This window comes from Lathamus discolor, chromosome 12 (genome assembly GCF_037157495.1).
Source record: "Lathamus discolor isolate bLatDis1 chromosome 12, bLatDis1.hap1, whole genome shotgun sequence".
In the NCBI taxonomy this organism is placed as follows: domain Eukaryota; kingdom Metazoa; phylum Chordata; class Aves; order Psittaciformes; family Psittacidae; genus Lathamus; species Lathamus discolor.
In genome coordinates this window covers 14,916,957-14,936,326 of record NC_088895.1, presented here as the reverse complement: position 1 = coordinate 14,936,326, position 19,370 = coordinate 14,916,957, and the positions used below count along the sequence as shown (strand labels likewise).

Genomic DNA, 19,370 nt, shown 5'->3' with positions numbered 1-19,370 from the left:
CAGCTCTAGCTGCTGGCAAACAACTCGGAGCAGATGGCTTCTGAAGGAACAGGCGGGCAGGGGTGGGCCTGCAAGTAGGGAGAAGGACGCAATTTGGGAACACGGGCACTGTGTGGAGACCGCTGCTCAAACAGGAGACCCCGGCTGCAGAAATCCGCCACCAGTTCCCTGCAGAAGAGTTGAAGTGCATCAGCTTCCCACGAATTGCACTCCTGGTTTCGCTCTGGAATCCAGCACTGTGCTCTGGGATCCCAGAGGGCCCTACGTGAATACTCGGTGCTACCAGAGACTCCCCGTTTGAACTGGGGGAAGCTCTGTGTTTCCCTTCTGGGATCCAATGCCCCGAGTAAAGCCTCGGGCAGCTTCCCCTCTGTGCGGACAGGAACGCGCTGGATAAAGGCAGCCGGGAGCTGGGAAGTTTTCACCCTGTAGCGTGTCCCCCCTGCCCTCAGCGCGCCACTCTCCCGCGGAGCAGGGCTGGCGGCAGGGCACCGGCAGTTTCCTTCCTCGGGGAGCAGCGTCTCGGGTTCTGGAGGGGCTCGGGAGCCTCCTGGGGCGTATTCTGCCCTTGGCGCTGGTTCCAGCCTCTCTCCACGCCTCCAAGAGCCGGGACCCGGCGCCTCTCTGCCTTTTCGGTTCGTTTCTAAAGAACCCGGGGGGCCCCGCGCCACCGGCGGCTCTGCGGGCCCGGGCAGTGCGGGCGGGGCTGCGCCGGGGTCGCCGGCGTCAGTTTCGGTGTCCCCGTGCGCGGCTCCGAGCCCGCTCACAAGAGGGCGGCGCTGACCCGGCGGCCGCGGCCCCGCGGGGCTGCTGCGTTGGTGGAAGCGCCTTCCCCCCGCGGGGCACGCGCGGTGCCGGTGCCCACTGACCGCGTCCCGCCCGGGTGCCAGGGCGGGGGCCGCCCCCGCAGCTCCCGCAGCGCCCGGGGCCAGCGGAGGAGCGGCCGCTGCAGCGCCGGCCCCGCCCGCCTGGGGGCGCTCGGAGACCGGGCGGGGCGTCGGCGGCGCACGGAGATGACGTCCCCGGAACGGCGAGCGAGGCGAGGCGGCAGCGGAAGGGAGCCGCCGTGGCGGTGCGGTCTGATTGGCTGTCCGGGGGTGAGGTGGGGCGCTCGCGGGCTCCGCGCGTTCTCGGATTGGCGGCGGGCAGCGCAGGCGCGGTGCGCAGCGGGTCGGCGGGATTGATGGCGCGGGGGCGGGGCCTGCCCCGGAAGCGCGCGGTGCAGCATGGGCGGGCGGCGCCTGCGCGGAGCGGCCTGCGGGGGAAGATGGTGCTGACCAAGGAGTTGTGAGTGCGGCGGGCGCGGCGCGGCGCGGCACGGAACGGCGGGGCGGGGCCTCCTGCGCGGCGCGGCCCGGCTCGGCGCGGCCCGGCTCGGCTCGGCTCGGCCCGGCCCGGCTCGGCCCGGCTCGGCTCGGCCCGGCCCGGCTCGGCTCGGCTCGGCCCGGCTCGGCTCGGCCCGGCTCGGCTCGGCCCGGCTCGGCTCGGCCCGGCTCGGCTCGGCTCGGCTCGGCCCGGCCCGGCCCGGCTCGGCTCGGCCCGGCTCGGCTCGGCCGCCGCCGGGCGGGGTAGGGCCCGCTTTGCTGTGCTGCGGCCCGCGGCTCGCGGGGCTGCCGCGGCTCTGCGGTTCCGGGCCGCCCGCCCGCCCTCAGCGGAGCGCGGTGCTCGGCCCCGAGCCGGGCGGACCCCGCCGCCGCCGCCTCCCCTCGGCGGGGGCTGGGGCTGGGGCTGGGGCCGGGGCGCGGCTCCGCTTTCTGCCTCCCGCGTCCCGCGCTTCAGCCCCGAGCGGCGGCTTGGCCCCCGTGCGCGTGCCCGCGCGCAGTCCCCGCCCGCAGCGGGCTCCTCGGACTCGCTCTCTCGGGGCCGCCGTGCTCCCGGTGCGCCCCTGAGGGCGTGTGGGGTCAGGATCCCGGTGTGCTGAGGAAGGGGCTCGAGCGGCAGTGCTGGAGCTGCGCCTCGCCCTGCATTGCCCCGATGGTGCCGGGAGCGCCGCGTTGCTGCGTAGGCCTTACCTGTGAGGTCTTCTGTCAGCAAGCCAACAGCTGGTGTGTGCCCCCTGCTCGCTCCTTTGGCTTTAAACCATCTCCAGGTCAGGAGTGGTCTCTGCTGTGGTAGTGAAGGTGGTGTGTAGGTGCAGAACGGTGGGTAGTAGCAGATGTGTGTTAGGTCCCAAACAGACTTCCAAGGATACTTAACAGATTTGCCTGAACTTCAGAGAGCTGGTGTACTTGGGCAGGGCTGAGGTACTGGTGCTGTGTCCAGGGGAGGACGCATGGAACCAAGTGTCCCACTCATGTTGGAGCAAGAGGGCACGCCAGTCCTTGTAGGAGAAGCTGTTTATCTGTCTTGTGTTTCCTGCGAGCCGGTGGGCTGTGTACATCCTGTAAGTTCTCATCATGGACAGGCTCAGGTTATATTCGTGCTTTCAGGACTATTGTGTTGCTTTGAATGTCCATCAGGTTGTCAGCCAAGGAGGTAATGTCACTCTCAGCCCTAAGAACAATGCCGTTCTGTGATGTTGTTTTGCCCCAAGCATAATTTGCATCATCGTTGTTTTGTTAGAAAAGGTGAAACTGAGAGGCTCTGTTAGTGCGGGGCTCTGTGCTCCTGTGGCTGTGAAAGCTCAGCTCTGCATCCCTGGCACCACTGTTGGCTGCACAGCGAGTTGTGTTAGAACTCAGCTGCTCACCTCAAATGCACTCGCTTTTGCCACCTGAAAGGGTGTGAGCTGTGGATCCTTCTTAGGTGATTCGTAACTGCTGTAATTGCCTAAATTCATTTGTAGGCTCTGAGGGTTTGTCCTGTTCTATTGCACGGATGAGACCGCTCATGGTGTAACTGTGACAGAAGCTCATGCCTCAGGGTTTGAACACATTCAGCCCAGTACAAAGTTATGGCGGAGCTGGAAGGAGATTTAAGATTTTGTGGCCCTTCTCTGCAGCTTCTGATGTTCTTAACCACTTTTTTCCTTTTGTAACCCGTTTGTCTTGGATTTCCTCGGGTTCGTTGCAGTGCATCCACGCAGCCTCCCTGGCACAGAGCGTTTCTAAAAAGAAAACTGGAATGAACTCATTCTGACCCTCCCTTCCCCAGCGTCTTTGTTACAGTTTATGTGTTACCTGCCCTTGAAGCCTAGTTGTTACTTTTGTTGAATTTGTTCTTTTCCTCTTTCAGCCGAGTGGTTTTACCTTGCTCAGTGCAAGAGGTATGTCCTCATCCTGCTTGCTTTTGCTTTGGGGTGATGGGTGGGACAATGTTAGAGTCTTATTTAATTCTGACTGGCCTGGATCCCAGTTTTCCCTGTGCTGTGACCCACCAGCCTGCCACAGGGAAGTTACACCACGTGTAAGCCAGCAGTTAGGCAGGGTTGACCTATTGTAGATCAGTGAAATCCAAAGGAGGAAAATGCCTCCATGCAAAGAACCTTTAGTTGTTTCTGAGCTGCTCCATGCTTACAAGCAAGGAAGGAAAAGTTGTGCAGTTCTGCACTGCAGCGGAACTTTCCTGTTGATCAAGGCATTGAGTGACTCCAGTCCTTTTCCTGAAGGCAAAATCATCTTCCAAAATCTCAAGCCAGCAGTTTAAATGGCACTGAGATACATTTAAATGGAAGTCATGAAGGGATGTCTGAATGTGCTTCTGAGGGAAAGTGGGGTGCTCGCTTTCTTCTGCAGTTCACATTTTATGGGTCCTGTGAGGGCCAATGTAGTCAGTTAAAAGTATGAATCTGGGATGCTCAGAGCTGGAGATCAGTTATTTCACCACCTGTAAACTTAAAGTTACTTTTCTTTTATATAGCTAAGAACAGTGTATGCACTTTGATCTTAGGATATGAAAATCAAAGAATAATGTGTTTGTTGTGCTCTACCAAAGCGTGACATTAAAGTGAAACTGCTGATTGCAGATCTGGTGCTGTGAACTACAGATAGATTTTGCCAGCAGATTGTCATATTTTACTAAATATTTTTATATGGTGTATATTACTTTAATGATAGTTTTATTCTACTAAATTTTCACTGGAAGTATCTAAATTTTTAATGCGTCAAAAGTTTTGGCTAACTTTAATATTGAAATTTTACTTGTTTTAACTTTTCAGTACCAAGTTGGGCAACTTTATTCCGTGGCAGAAGCTAGCAAAAACGAAACAGGAGGTGGTGAAGGAATTCAAGTCTTAAAAAACGAGCCTTATGAAAAGGATGGCGAGAAGGGGCAATATACCCACAAAATCTATCATTTAAAGAGGTGAGGACAACTTTGGTACGTACTGTGGTCACTTAGTGTTGAGCGGGGAATGTTAAAAGTGAGCGCAGCCTCCTGTTCCGTGCTCTTGGGTGGGTCCTTGCGCTTTTCTGCCTCTGTGTAATGTGCTGAATTGAGCATGAGTGCTCTGGTGAGTGACATGTGAGATACAGTGGGTTTGAAGTGGGGTAGAGTAATGGAGAACCATGTGAAATATCTGATCTGTACCAGCTTTTGGTACGTTTCTTTCCCCAAGCATCCATTCCCCGCCCCCCCTCCCCGTGGTGCTCTGTTGGTTTAGATGGCAGTTACCAGAGATGGTGATTCTGATGCCTCGGGTGAGCTGCAGTTTTCCTCCTCAGTCACAGCTGAAGTCCTTGAGTCCTTCCTTCCAGGCTGCGGGGCAGCCGGGTTGCAGGCTTGGTCACTGGTGAGCCTGCAGTTCTGCTGGAGCAGATCTCTCCGTCAGCAGTTGTCTGCTGTTCCTGAACAGGAGAGCAAGCTCAGTAATGTTGTTGGGTTCCTGCGTATTTAACTGTGGGCAACTTAGCCATCATAACCTTGAAAGTGCTTAGGTAAAATCTGCCTTTGTTACTAGACTGGAAGAAATCAGCTGGCAAACATTTCTAAAACGTTGTTTTTCACAGTAAAGTTCCTGGTTTTGTGAGGATGATTGCACCAGAAGGCTCTCTGGTCTTCCATGAGAAGGCTTGGAATGCGTATCCCTACTGTAGAACAAGTAGGTCTCTCATTGTATGTTTTGCTGTCAGTGCTCAGTCGAGGGATGGTCTTAAATGGTTAAAGAGAAAAGAGTGCACCATCAAGTGTAAAATATGTTTAAAATGTTAATGGTGTGTTTGTGAGATCTCCTCTGAAGAGGAGGGCTGCTTCTGGAGAGCAGCCTCTGGGGACCAGTTTGCTGCTTCCTACAGAGTCTTTGCATCCTGTGTCCCTGGGATAAGGCTGAAGAGGTGATTCTCTTATGGTCTAGAACAGAGTCTGTTTGAAAAGAATTTAATTCCTCATAGCCTGTTGGAATAAGGTGACTGCTTTATTTTAATACTTTTGATTGCCTAAGTTCTAGGAGAAGACTGTTTCTTTTCTGTTCCTATTGAACAGTTTGAAGTACCTTACAAAGAACTTTTAAGGTTAAGGCAAGCAAGTCAAAGTCTGCTGAACTCTGCTGACTCTGCACACAAATGCTGTTAGACTGATTTTGGATAATTCTCGTACTGTGAAGCAATCATTATATGTGAGACTTTTCAGAAAGAATTGCATCTAATAATGCTTTGTTTCCTTTTCATTTTCATTGCATGTTTCCAATGGCCAGTTGTGACAGTGAGTATCTGAATTGCTATCAGTCCTATGGGTTTGTTTTTTTTTTAATGTATTTTCTCTGTTACTCCTGCTAAAGTTGACTCTGAGTCTAGCAAGCAAGCTCCAGCCTTTCCTGTATGTCTTGCTAGGGTTTCTGGCATACAGCTCCTTGTTACTTTATTTGTCTGCACATGACTATATTTAGAAAGAATTATAATTTGCCAGAGAAATGCTTTCATTTTTTACATCTTCTTTTATGCCTTTACGTACCATTACAGCTGCATGATGTCTGTCCTGTAAGACATAATACTAAAAAAGGAAAAAATAAAAGGCCAATTCAGAGGTTTCTGCACTCTTGAATGCAGGAAGACCAATGAAATAAAATCAGTATCTGAAATCCCATTTCTGCAAAGTGAAATCCAGCCTCAGTTCAAACAGGTCAATTGAGAATCTAAATGGGTTATAATAGCTGGGGGTTTGGGGTTTTGGGGGGTTTTAAGATGTGTGGAAAAGGGATCATTGAGACTTTTTCCCTGTGTATGTATTTCAGTGCTGTGTTCAAGGAAGCTTATAAGTTTCATGTTAAATTGCTTTACCTGCTCACTTGCAAACTCAGTTTAGATTGTCACTAGGTGGGTGCAACTAATGAGTTTGTGAACTGTTAAGCTTGACTCATTGTGGTACAGGTGCATGCTGGTGTATGCTTCCTTACTTCTGACATGAGAAGTGGCTTGTGCTGGTCTTCAGAAACACAACTTAGTGGTAGCTGGACCTTCACGATCATACTTGTGCTGTACAATAACATGGACTGTTAGCTGTTTCCCCTGCCCTTGTCTCATTTATTCAAAATTTCGTGGAAATGTATTTTAAGTTTTTTAACTGTCTTAATAATTTGAAAATTATTCTGTTATTTAAACAGAATGTATTGCTAGTCAAGGCTTAATGGTGACTTAGATGTAAATACCATTTCCCTACACTTTAAGCAGAGAGGTGTAATCTTACGCTTTTTTTATTTTAATTGTTACAGAATGAATACATGAAAGATGACTTCTTCATAAAAATTGAGACTTGGCATAAACCAGATTTGGGGACATCAGAAAATGTGAGTTGGGATTTGGATACCAAGCATGAGTAATATTTTCAACATAGAGTCATTCAGATAATGCATTGTATACCTGGTAATGGTGGATAACTACTGCATGAAGTCAAAGCCCTAGCAGTGGTTAATGTAAAACAAGAAAAGCGTTAGTTAAGTCCTTTTAAGGTCTCACCTAAAGAGGTGCAAGAACGAGAGAAGGGTTTTATTTTTTATATTGAGGTCACTCAAATGCTTAAGTAGATTTTCAGTAAGTTCTTTTTAATTTCATGTTCTTTTACCTTAGGCATGCTAGTGTGATTTAGGCTGATAAGTTGTTTGTTTCACAAGGCTTTTTTCCTTCTTGCAGGTGCACAATTTAGATCCAAACACATGGAAGACAGTTGAAGTTGTCCATATTGACATTGCAGATAGAACTCAAGTAGAGCCAGGGGTAAGTAAATGCTCTGCTATTGGGGTAGCGTGCAGCTAATTCCATCACTGCTTTGTGTTGGCTGTGAATAAACTGAAATGGTAGTGATTTTACCCAGTAGATGAATGAAAATCATCTTGAATAGGGTCATTAATTCCGAAGATTTACACTTAGTAAATGTATTTACAGTTCAGTCTACTGAATTTGACCAGAGAGTTGCCTCTGGACTCGCTCCAACAGCTCCATGTCCCTCTTGCGTTGTTGCCCCACAACTGGATCAGGACTGCAGGGGGGTTCTTCTCAGAGCACAGCAGAGGGGCAGAATCCCCTCCCTCAACTAGCTGCTTGCACTCTGGAGGTGCAGCCCAGCACACGGCGGGAGTCTGGGATGCCAGGGCAAACAGCCGGGGCATGTCCAGTTTCTCTGTAGTGTATATAGTTAATCTAAGAAGGTTGAATATGTTGATTTTAGATGCTGCTTCATGCAGCTTTAGAGGGCAGCCTCGCTGTACTTCTGTGGCTGCCTTACTTCCTTGGTTTTACTGCTGTTGCTTTCTATGCATCTCTGTCTACTGGAGTTGTCTGGGTTGTTGAGTTTTAACAGCTGGACCGTTTTGTGTGTAATCGTTAATTTTGGGGTAGTAGGAAAATGGTATGCACCAATACTGACACTTAGCAATTTGTGTTTGCACAATAAATGTAGTTCTCTTGGTTTTGTGCAAGGAGACATTCTTTACACTATTTAATTGTTATTTTCTGAAAATAAATCCTTGGATATCCTGTATTGTGAAGAGAGGCCTCCTTTGCAGGGAAGGAGAAGAAAGGCTGTGGTGTGTGAAAGGGAAAGGTTTGTGCTTCCTAAATTTCTACTTGCATTACTGGTATAGGTGTGTAGCCTGCACTGTGGCTTAGCCAATGTTTACCAGGTGGTCTGTGAATTTACGTGTGTGACAATGCCTTGTATGGAGATCCTCCCTGTAAACCAAATTAAATGTCTTGCCTATTTTAATGCAGTGAGGCATCGTTTTGCTTCCACTTGTTCTTTCGGACATTCCTTATGACCTTAGAGCTGAACTGGCAAGTAAATTAATGTTTTGCATTCACTGTTCCACGCCTGGAATTGTGGCAGACAGCGACAATGCTGTCACCTGTCAGAGCTTGCTTGACCACCGTACATATAAACAAAGGGTTGTGCTTGTTACTGCAAGTTGAACCAAAGTATTTACTGTGCTTGAGGTACTGTTGGTGAACAGCACTGCCTGTGCTGTACCCTCTTGCACTGTTCCTCGGCCTACCTTCCACACCTCCTTTGTTCTGAAGACTGAAAGATGGTGCTGTGCTAAAAGAAGTTCTACTTTTGGTTTGGGACAAAGATTCATCTGACCCAATATCCTGTTAGTGGCCTGTAGCAGATACTCGTGGAAGAATAAGAAATTTAGGTAGGTACCTACTAGGAACTGGGAGATGCATATCTCTGAAAGATCAATCTGTATTTAAAGAGCTTCCAGAGCTCCAAATTATATCTGGCCTATTGTGTTCATCAGCCATTTCATGCATGGAAATCCTTGGAATGATTTTCAGTCCATTATCCTCATTTTTTCTTTTTTCCTTTTTCTAAAAAAAAAAAAAAAAAAAAAAAAAAAATTACTTTCTATTGTGTATTTGACTTGCAGAGTGTCACATCTGTGAATGCAGAGTGGCTTCATCCAGACTCTTGCATGTCTTCTGATGTTTCTACATTCTTTTTTAGTAACTTCTAAAACCATTTGTGCTTGTAACAAATATTTTGAGCGGATATTTTGAAATCCAAGTTCACAGTAGAGCTCATCATTGTGTAGGAATATTTGGGACTCACTTTGACCATGTGATTCAAACCTTCATTTCCATTTCATCTCTCAGAAACTCAGTTTTGCCAAGTTCTGATTTCATTAAGCAAAGACTGACTTTGTACCCAAACTCCTGTGCAGCCGTTGATAACTCTGTAGGCTGGTACCCTTCCCATCCCACTGCTCTGCCCCTTTCCTGGACAGCTGGGGATTAGACAATTCTCTGGGACCCACTCTTGTAGTCTCTTCTCTTAAGAGAATTTGTAGTTTCTGGCCTTTGTTTTCTCTTAGCGCTTGTGACTCCATGAGAGAGACTTTCCATTTAAGCCAGTATCTTTATGGGGTTTAGGTAATGGAACAAGTGGAATTTTGTTTTGGTACTCCAGCTATGTCCTGGATCTACACTCTCACTTTATGCCTTCAGAGAAAGCAGCTGGTTTTGGAAGGTAACTGCCCCCTGTGAAAGCATCAGCTGTTTTCCATGTCTTCTGTTTGTCCAGACATACAGTGTCTTTGTTCAGTGATGCTGGAGCAGTCACTGTTTCACTCTGTTGGGTGGTTTCTGAAGTCAAGCACATTGCATGGCTTTTTTTCTTGTAACTGTGCTTGTGGTTTGGGAATTATTCGAAGTGGCTGATAGGTTTCTGGGTGCCCTCATTTTTATTTTTTTTTTTAGAGCGAAGGATAGTGTTGCTAAAGGAAAGTTTTGTTTGTACGTTTATTTTCTCAGTCATAGTTTTGCCTGGAAAAGCAGCTCAAATGCACTATCTTGGATAACAGCATGGCTGAAAGAATGGAACTACATTTATAAGATCCAGCAATTTTGATAAAAGTTTTCATATATTGCAGATTTATATTTTTGTTCAGAGAATGAACCTTGTCCAACCCATTGTAGTGTAGCAGTTACTGTAGTTTCAGAACTACAATCAGCATAAATATAAAAATAGTAAATTTCTTTAAGATACTAATGGCATTCATATGCTGACTTGTGCTCATTGAAGTATGTATAGAAAAAAATTGGCTGACATCTGTGGCTTTCTTTAGATATAAATTTAACCCTGCCTTCTCTAAATCATCTCCAGCATCCAATCTCTGTAACTTTGTGTGATTTGTGTACAAAAATCACTTCCCAGGAGAGTAAGACTTTTTCAAGAGTAAGCAGAAGTGAACACTCAGTTAACATCAGGAGGGGCTACGTTTTTGGAAACAATTTGTAAGGAAGTAGAGTGTGGTGAAAACAAAGACATTGAAATAAGGTTTATAGCTATTTTTGTACAATGAAGACGTGAAATGTCTTGTTCTAAGTTGTGGTGGGTCTCGTTATGTTACTTGAAACAAAGTTCTAAAAATATGGTTTTATACAAATCAGTGAAATTACTTAATGCATGCACTAAGAGACAGGATTTCTATGAGCTGTGCAGTAAGTAGTATCTCTTGTTCCCCCACTGGAAACAATATAGTGGAATATAGGAAATGCTCCATTTTGTAGTCTGCAGAACAGTCTTAAAAGATTCTTGTGTGGAAGGGCTGCTTTCTGGTTGGTGGATCTCCCCTGTTTCAGAAGTAGTGTTTTCTGCTGACTGACAGTTTGAGTGTTCTCCTGTTTAAAACCTCACGGGATGCTGAGTTGAAAAGCCAGAAGCTGTGTCCCCATGTCCTGAGTCTTACACCACTCCTTGTTCAGGAAGCTTTTCTCAGGAATGTTCAGATAAAGCATCAGACTTGCATCATTTTAATGTTAGGTTCTAAAAATCTTGCAATCATTCTGTCCTGTGTGTATGCTTTCAAGCTTCATGCTGCTTGGCAGAGTGAACTATGAGCTATCAGGAATGCTGTTATTACTTGTAGCAGGTCTCATAAATGAGAATGAGAATTGTAAAGAAGCACCCAGGCCCTGGGTTTGTTGTGATCATTACTTTATCGTGTGTGGTTCGCAGTCTCTCAATAATTCTTTAGGACAGATTGTTGCATTCATGCATATTATATTAAGAATTTGAGCAGAAACTGCCTATGAAATGGTATTTGTGTATTTCTTTGAAATGGTTTTTAGCTCCTCTATGTTGTTACGCTGCTGCATGATGATGTTTTGCCTGTCTGGCTTTCAAGAGGGTTTCAAGGTTTTTGAGCTGTAATGTTTGTTCCAACAGCCGCCTGGTTTTCTTCCTAAGAAGGACTTGCTGCTGTCAGGAGTTAAGCTCTCACTGCACTGATATTTTCCTTAAACTCTGCAAAGAACTGTTGTTTATTTGTACTTTGGCACTAGTCCAGTCATCTTCCTCACATGCTGGTAGGGTTTGTGCATTGAGATGAGTTCCTACAATACTCTCTTGTCCATCCAAACGTTCATTTAGATGGGGGGGGGTGGGGGGGGTGGTTAATGCCTGTAACAGGATTTAATTTAACTGAGTCCTGACAGATCTTGGTTCAAAGCTTCTGTATGTAGGCTCTAGCACAGGAAACTTTACCATGACTCATCTATTTTCTTTGGATTTTTTTGTTTTCACTTATACATTTTACTTGTAGATAATTCAGGAGGGGTTTTACAGTGTTTCCAACAATCTGTTAGTCTTGAACAGAACCTTAATAGAGTGGGGTTGGAGTTTTTTCTGACTCTTGTGGGGGCTTTTTATGTTACAGGACTACAAAGCTGATGAAGACCCTGCATTATTCCAGTCGGTTAAGACGAAGAGAGGACCTTTGGGGCCAAATTGGAAGGTACTGAGAGCTGATGTTACAGAGTCTTTATCAGCAGAAAAAAAGAAGTTCACGGTTCCGTAGAGAACCATAGCACCAGCAGTGTTAGTCTCAGAAGAGAGAGGAGAAATTGAATAATTTTCTTCTTTGTATTGAGCGAAAATTCCAGGTGTGTTAGTAAGCAAAGGTACTGTCTGCTACTCGTTCAACATCTCTACTAAAGCCAAATAAACTTTCTCTGTTACACCAGATAAACTCATAGAAACTGAGAAGAAAGCTGCTGTATGCTACAGTGGATATACAGAGTGGATACAGCCTGTCAGGAACAGGCCCCTAGTTACCAATATAGTTACCAAGAATATAATTTTTCACTTTTTTCTTTACTGTGAGTGAAATGTCATTGACAGTAGCATATTTTTACTTGTGTTTAATGTGTGCTGTGATGAATTACGCTGAAGTGCTGAGGGGTTTTGAATGCATTTCAAATGGTGCCCCTCTTTCTTAAATATTCTTATAAACACATTCAGTCTTTCGTTTTCCAAACAAGTTCTAAATACAGCTTGAATGTTTCTGTCAAAATACAGCATGAAGGGCTTACTCTGAGAGGTGTGAATTTTCTTCTAGTCTGTTATTTAGATGTCACAGTTATTTTACCACTACTTTTTGCAAAGCAGCAAGGCAGGCATCAGATCTTGGGGCAGGATGTGTTGCACCAGCAGGCTTTCAGTCTCTAATTCCCTATCCTAAAACGTGGTTGTGCAAGCAGTAGGCAGAAGATGCTCCACCTTTTTACAGACACAGAAATAACATGAAACTCCACCTGAACACCAGAAAACACTTTTTTTTACTGTGGGGATTGTCAAACACCAGAACAGGCTCTTGCACCAGGGGTCAGGGAACGTCCCCTCCAGCCTCCGCAGTGCCCTGATTTTGCCCTGTAGTGCCCAATCTACACATACCTACACAGCCTTAATTCTTCCCTTTGTGTGTCCAAGGACAGAAAGTAGTTCTGCTGCACAAAGTTTCACAGCTTACAAAAAGCTGGATGTTGGTAGTTTGTAAGTGAATTACCAAGATTGTCTCCCTTGGGTTTCATATTTTCCCATGGGTTTCTGCCATTAGCCACTGTTGAGTACTGAGGCAGGTGGACCTTTGTTCTGACTGATGGGTTTGTCCTGGGCCTGAGCGTTAGCTTAGTCTCATGGAAGAATAAGCATATTGTGTGTTTAAAGGTGATGATGAGGGGGGTCTTTTATTCCACCTCCTGTTGTTGGAATGCTCCTTCTACCTGGGCCGAGTGTTCCTCCTGGCAGGGTATAAGTGTCGCAGGGATTATTTTTGTACACTGCTGAAAATGTGCATCCTGCCTTGGGAGCTTGCTGTTCCTGCTCAGGAAGGAAGCAGGAGGCTGATGCAGGAATGGCCTGGTTGAGCCTGCGTGACGCAAAGAAAGTGAGGAGTGACTGGTGTGGTTTTTATAAACAGCTGTAGAATGAGCAGGAAAACTTTGAATGCCTGGAACTGGTGGCACAGAACTTGGGTGTTCCATTTAGTTCTGGCCATTTACTAATGCCTGGACATAGACTTGTACTGTTTGGGAATAGCAAACAACAGCAGCACTTTTTTTTTTTGCTCATGAATAGAACATCAGTCTGCTGAGTATAATTGGTTTTCATTTAAGTGCTCTTTGATGATGAGTATTTGTGCTAAAAGTTCTGTGTTAAATATGTGTTATTCACCCAGATATTTGTACGTCAGATTTTTCTGTGACCAGATCAATCTGCTCACTGTGTGCATGTCCAACTTGAGTTGTCCATTTGACGGTTAAAAGAAATCAAGCTTAAAAAAAGCTGTAAAGCGTTTCTACTTTCTCCTAGTTTATTGCAGATCTAAAGAATAAGAAACTGTGGATTTCTGATGGCAACTGCTGCTTATTTAAGCCAAACACACAATTTTTTACCTTTTTTTTTTTTTTTTAATACTATTGGCTTTCCTTGGTTGATTGCTTGGTTCTTTCCCTAAGGACTGAGACTGATAGTGTATGTTTGCAACATGGATGGAACTGCCTTACGGATTTAACCTGATTGTTGATCTCTGCTCTATGTTTGCATTACAGTACTAGGTATTTACTAGTGCTTAAAATTCTAAGTATTATAATAGCTTAATGATACTTAGAATCTAATTCATAATTATAGTAAGATAGTGTTTTTTATTTACCATGAAATAATAATATGATTCCACATTCTACTGTAATACTTATAATTTCTAATAATTATATTTCATTCGACTGAAGTAAAAATTTTAAAAAAGTGAAGGTTCCTTCCCATTATCCCTGAACAGAAGGAGCTGGCAACTGATGAAGAGTGTCCAAAAATGTGTGCTTACAAGTTGGTGACTATCAAATTTAAATGGTGGGGACTGCAGAACAAAGTGGAAAACTTCATTCAGAAGGTAAGTGCTGCCTTGCTGGGTGTTGCTGGGAGTGGTGGGTTGGGGTGGGCAGGCAGGTGGGTCTGTGGGTCCAGCACTGGGGGAGGCTGAGCCTGTGCAATGGAAGATGGCCACTCCTGGGGATTAGAGCCTTTCCCATGGAGCAGCTGCAGTCACTTCAGCAGGCTTTTGCAAAATGAGTCCTGTTATCTAATGCTTGTTTATCTTCTTAAAGCAAGAAAAAAGGATATTTACCAACTTTCATCGCCAGCTGTTCTGTTGGATTGACAAGTGGATTGACCTGACCATGGAAGACATTAGGAGAATGGAGGATGAAACCCAAAAGGAGCTGGAAGCAGTAAGAATGCTCTTTTGCAGTTCAGGGATGCGTGCTCTCTATCTGTAGATTTATCTGTTTGAGAGTTGACAGAAGCTATGTTGTACTCCTCCCCTTGTGTGTGTTTGGGCAATTGCTGATGAACAGTACAGCCCCTTTAGTGGCTGTCCTGTGCACGTCAAGCTTCTGAATATTATGTGTGTCAAGCTGGAGGTGGCTGTAAGGTAAATATTTCTGTTGTCACTGAATTCAGAATGTCTGCCCTGAGCACCTTTCTTTATGGCACCATACCCATTGCACAAAGTTCCATTTGGTGCTTTTTTACCACTTGTCGATTAGGATTAAGGGCTGTCATCTTGCTTTTCCATCATGTGCCCTCCTAATCATCATTAGATCTGATTATCTTTTCTCTTCAAACATGTCTCCTAGCAGGCTGCTATATGTCACATTACAGTTGTTCACTCATCGTGAGAAGCACACTGAAACTTAGAATAGTACTTGAAAAAAGGAAGTCAGTAAAAACAATGGGCTTCAGAGAGTGTTGCTTTTCATGCTTTAGTGTCTGTGAGGACCAAACATGTATAGCGTGGTCTGTGTTTGGGCTGATGCCTAGAAGGAAACTCATCTATAGGCCACTTTCTCTACTCTTTCACTTAAGAGGTGGAGGAACATCACAGACTAGGCAGGAAGCATTTTCTGTAGTGTCTTTCTAGAGCGTGATCTTTGGCCTGAAACTTTCTCATTTTAAGTCTTGCAGGTTTTTTCGGTTCTTTGCAGTCTGTGGATTTGCAGTTCAGTTTCCTTCCCATTTTGCCAATTGGTTTATGCCCCAAACCCATTTGGCTTGTCACCTTCCTTCAATTATCTTGGTTCTTTCAAAACACGATGTGTCTTCAGCTGTAACTTGCTTTTTTGTATGGTTTAATTCATTTCAGCTGCCAGACATCTTTAAAGTGATTGCCTGGTGGCTTAGTCCCACAGACAGCAGTTCTGAAGGGCATTTTTTGGTTTGTGCCTACCACATCTAATAGTATCAAAACTAGCAGTAGCTTCTCCGTCCCCACTTGTTCTGCTCTCCATGTTTGGATGATCTGTGTGGAATGATCTTACATTGTGTAGAGATGTCTGCTGGATTTGGAAGAAGTTTCTTCACTGTACTGTTCTGAGTGTTGGTAGGTAGATGTTGGCAAAACCAAACTCCCTTTGCAGATAAGCTGAAGGGCTTGGCTGCTTTGGCAGTTCCCAGAATATGCTTTGAAAAAAAATGCTGCTCACTCACTTGCAAACATGGGGTTCTCTCAGTGGCATTCGGATGGTTTTGGTTATGGCAGATGTTTCTCAGGTCATGAGGATTTCTTCTTTAGTTCTACTTTATGGCAGAACCTGTTCCTAGAGTCACCTGTTCCTGGGTGCCTGTGAAGGAGGAAGAGTACCCACTTTCCTCTCTGTAACTGATTTTTTCGGAAGGGTTCTTTTGCACACCCATAGTTCTTTATCTGGAGTGAGATCAACTTCGTCCCATTTCTCTGAGAAGGGCTAGTGGCAGTGTGAGGAGGGCGTGTCTTGGAGAGAGTGAGCAGCACTTGATACATCTCTGTGCATGAGAGAATTTCCCTTCTGTGTGTCTCTGGACTGTGGATGTGTCATCTTGTAGAGGAAGTTGTTTTCCAGTTCTCACTGGTAAGTAATGGCTTTCAAATATTTTTTGCAAAATGTTTGCTGCTTTTTAGATCTTCAGCAAAAGCTGGGTTACATGTTTCCGGGTGTAACGTTTGTGCTTAAATATTGAACGTATTTATTTACTAGTCTCTTGTTTTGCAAAGCAGTGCAAATAGTTCATTTCAAGTAGTTTGTTGTGTAAGATGTTAGCATCAGGAACTGAAGTTTTTCACAAGAGGAATTTATTGATTAGTTCCACTAACACACCTTTTCAATGTGCATTGTGAAATGGGAGAGGAGTGGGGACCTACTGTTAGAACATTTTGTTTTCTCAACTATTATAATAGGAATATCTACTAACACCTATATATGATGCCAAATAAACATGAATGCTGATTTTATCCCAAATAATTTGGGTTTATATTTCATATTCAACTACTTCAGCAAGTGTGCTAAGCAGTAAGCTTCATTAAATCCCAAGTACGCCCCAAAACGTAGGTTTTATGGCCAGGACCTCTGGGAAGTGAGCACTCAGTGATAAGGTGCTTTATACGACAGGAATACCTTCAGGCTTCCAGCCCTGCAGAGGAGCAGTCAGCTTTTAGGAGTGTTGCACTGTGCAGTTCTATGATGCTTAAACCCAAACAACTGCAGGAGGCAAGCCTGATGATACTGGCAGCATTACATTTTCTTGCATCACTTTGTGTCATTATTCCCTTTCTCATTGACACCCTTTCTTCTTCCTCGTTTGAACTAATCTTTCTCTTTGGATTCTGTGCACATTTCTCTTCTTTTGTTGGTCCTGTTCTTCATCTAAAGTCGATTTTTATAGTCAGGATCTCTGTTTTTGTTACATTTGTGTTCCTTTCTGAATCCTCATCAGTGTTCTTCCAGAGTTTCTCTGTCCCAACCCATCCTTTTCTCACTGTTTATCTCTCATTTAGTGGTTTATATATCTGACTCCTTGTTGTGGTTTAAATGACACCCTGTTGTGAGGGTGGAAATGCCACACTGGGTATTTCATGCACGGTGGCTCCATGCCGAAGCATCATGGGCTGTCAAACATTTAAGAAGCATCACTTATAAAGCTGCTGCACATGCTTCCTCACCAAAAAGAAATAGTGTATACCCCATCTCCAACCCCCCTCAGCTGTAGCTGGGGCTGGTTCTGGTGCTGTCCATAGGAAAGCAGTCCTGGTCATGTTGAGCGTTACTTCTCTTACTAACATGGGTGCGACAGGTTCTTTATGTGGGAGCTCACAGTTTTATTTTACGTTTAGATGCGTAAGAAGGGTTCCGTTCGAGGCACTTTGGCTGCAGACGTCTAGAGGAGTTCTCTGTAGGTTCTGAGGCAAATCAAGCTGTGTAAGTCAACTGCTGGATGGAAAGGGAGAAAAATGAGTAATGTTCTGATGGATGGGAGTTGATGGCAGAAATTGCCCAAACGGATGCGTATCCAGATAACACTTCCAGGCCTGGCCTCCCTCCTGTGTGATAACCTTGTGGTGATCAACAGCCGGGGGTGACCCTTGGTGTCCAGGGTGCCTCAGGGATGGGCACTGTGTGGTGGCAGGATCCCTGCGGCGCTGGCCACATAACCTGGTTCTTTGTGCTTACCTAGTGCAGAAAACCAAAGTGCTGACCTGTTCATCACTGAGCTCTGAGGCCTGCAGGGAGCTTTTGGGGCACAAATCAAAAAAGCCATGAGCATTGTTTGCGATGTGCTCAGTAGCAAAGTGATGTGTGGGCTTGGTCCACTGAACTTCGGGCAGCTGTGGCCTGTCATCTTCAAAGCACGGCAAGTTTTGGAAGTAGAGTTCCACACAGATAGCTACAAATAGTAAATGGTGTTAAAACGGTTCCTGCGGGAAGCGGGGTGTCCCGGAGCTGCACAGGAGCAGCTTTGAGCCCTTGTGCCAGGACTCCAGCGCTGGCGTCTCCCCCTGTGGCTGTGTTAATGCTGCAGGTGGATCCCCAGCCAAAGCAGTTTTTAAGTCCTCAGAGACTGGAGCTGCTGCCCCGAGAGGACAGCACCCAAACTGAGGTTCCCTGCCAGGTCCTGCATTGCTTTGGTGTGATGTGCTCAGCCCTGGTGATGCTTTGACTGCCCTGCCCTATTTTCTTTGGAGTTTAATGAAACTGCCTCTTTGGAAGTTGCTGTTTGGGGGATGTTGATGCTTAATGGTGTGTTTTCTTTCTCTGCAGTTACGTAATCAAGGCCAAGTCAGAGGAACAAGTGCTGCCAATGATGAATGATGATGGATTTAACCGTCACATGCAGTGTTGATATACAAATGTGTGTGTGGATGCATGATTATTTATATATAATTATATATACGCACATGCATACTGAAGGGGTTGTTACAGTGTCTCCAGGGTACTATACCTGTCCTCAGCAAAGATTCAAAGGAAACTGCTTTCATTATGTATACCCGAAGCAAATAAAAATCGACTGAGTAGTGTCATTTAAAGGATGAGCTATGCTAACTGGTATGTTTCATGAATGTCAATACTGGACCAATTTATTCCCTACTTGGGGTTTTTTTTTCCTGTCTTGAGTCCCTCTGCTATAACTTGCCCATATCTCATTGTAAAGAAAGAGATTCAAATAAGTTAATTTCAGTTTTGTGTCTTCCCTATGTGATTATTTTTGGAATAGGAACAATGAATGTATTTATAGCTATTTATTTCTGGATAGTCATTATCCTATAGTCACATCAGCAAAAAATTTCTATTAGTGGAAATTGGAAGATTTTTACTGTTTAATAAGTTTAACTCGAACTTTTCCCATTCACTGATTTAAAGGAAAAAAAAATCATGTTTTATTGGACTTTTGTACATGGAAATGATAATTAATGGTTTTTCTTCATTAAAATTGGCAAATTAAGGACAAATGGCTTGTGATTTTTAAAGCGATTGCAACCTGAAATTCTTCAGGAGCTGGCTTCTCAGCCGAAGATACTGACAATAGCGCAGAAAGTTCCGTGCTGTGAAGGAGAGGGGTGGCAGCCCCTTCCCTGCAGTCACTGTTCCCGAGTCGCTGTTCTCCAGAGTTCCACTTTGGAAGCTGTGCAAATGGTCTTGATTTCACGCACATTGCGCAATGGGATACAATTGTGATTTTAGCTCTTTTCATGTTGAAAATACACTTTAAAAGAGATGTATACTTTCAGATACGATGAAAGTTTAACCTGTACCATCTGACGTATTTCCCTGGTGTTTGTTAAGGGTAGACATGTAAAAGAGGAGATGGTGTCATAGAGACCTCCTGTAGATAACTCTCAAGTAGGGAAAATGTCTTCAGCATTTTTTAAGGAAATATTCAAAGCATGTCATAGGTATATTTTCAAAGTGCTTGCT

At 45.2% G+C, this 19,370-nt stretch overlaps 1 protein-coding gene across 3 annotated transcripts; it reads left to right on the top strand.

The window, feature by feature from the left end:
* The first annotated feature begins 1,195 nt into the window (after positions 1–1,195).
* PITPNB (phosphatidylinositol transfer protein beta) lies at positions 1,196–18,904 on the top strand. Of its 3 annotated transcripts, XM_065692237.1 has the most exons (12): positions 1,196–1,287; positions 3,175–3,205; positions 4,097–4,242; positions 4,887–4,980; positions 5,557–5,577; positions 6,584–6,658; positions 7,002–7,085; positions 11,528–11,605; positions 13,925–14,035; positions 14,250–14,372; positions 17,291–17,375; positions 18,216–18,904. In XM_065692237.1, exons 1-11 carry the CDS (start codon positions 1,268–1,270, stop codon positions 17,336–17,338), a joined length of 831 nt encoding a protein of 276 aa, XP_065548309.1. In that variant the 5' UTR covers positions 1,196–1,267; the 3' UTR covers positions 17,339–17,375; positions 18,216–18,904. The 3 variants fall into 3 exon arrangements, with proteins under 3 accessions (XP_065548309.1, XP_065548308.1, XP_065548310.1); XM_065692236.1 differs by lacking the exon at positions 17,291–17,375; XM_065692238.1 differs by lacking the exons at positions 1,196–1,287; positions 17,291–17,375 and adding an exon at positions 1,917–2,045.
* The last annotated feature ends 466 nt before the right edge of the window (positions 18,905–19,370 follow it).

Bases quoted from the DNA above. Each gene is read 5' to 3' on its own strand.
- PITPNB (XM_065692238.1), top strand. From the start codon at position 1,975: ATGGTGCCGGGAGCGCCGCGTTGCTGCGTAGGCCTTACCTGTGAGGTC. The intron at 3,206-4,096 runs GTATGTCCTCAT...TTAACTTTTCAG, and splicing joins TACCTTGCTCAGTGCAAGAG to TACCAAGTTGGGCAACTTTA. The intron at 4,981-5,556 runs AGGTCTCTCATT...TTCATTGCATGT, and splicing joins ATCCCTACTGTAGAACAAGT to TTCCAATGGCCAGTTGTGAC.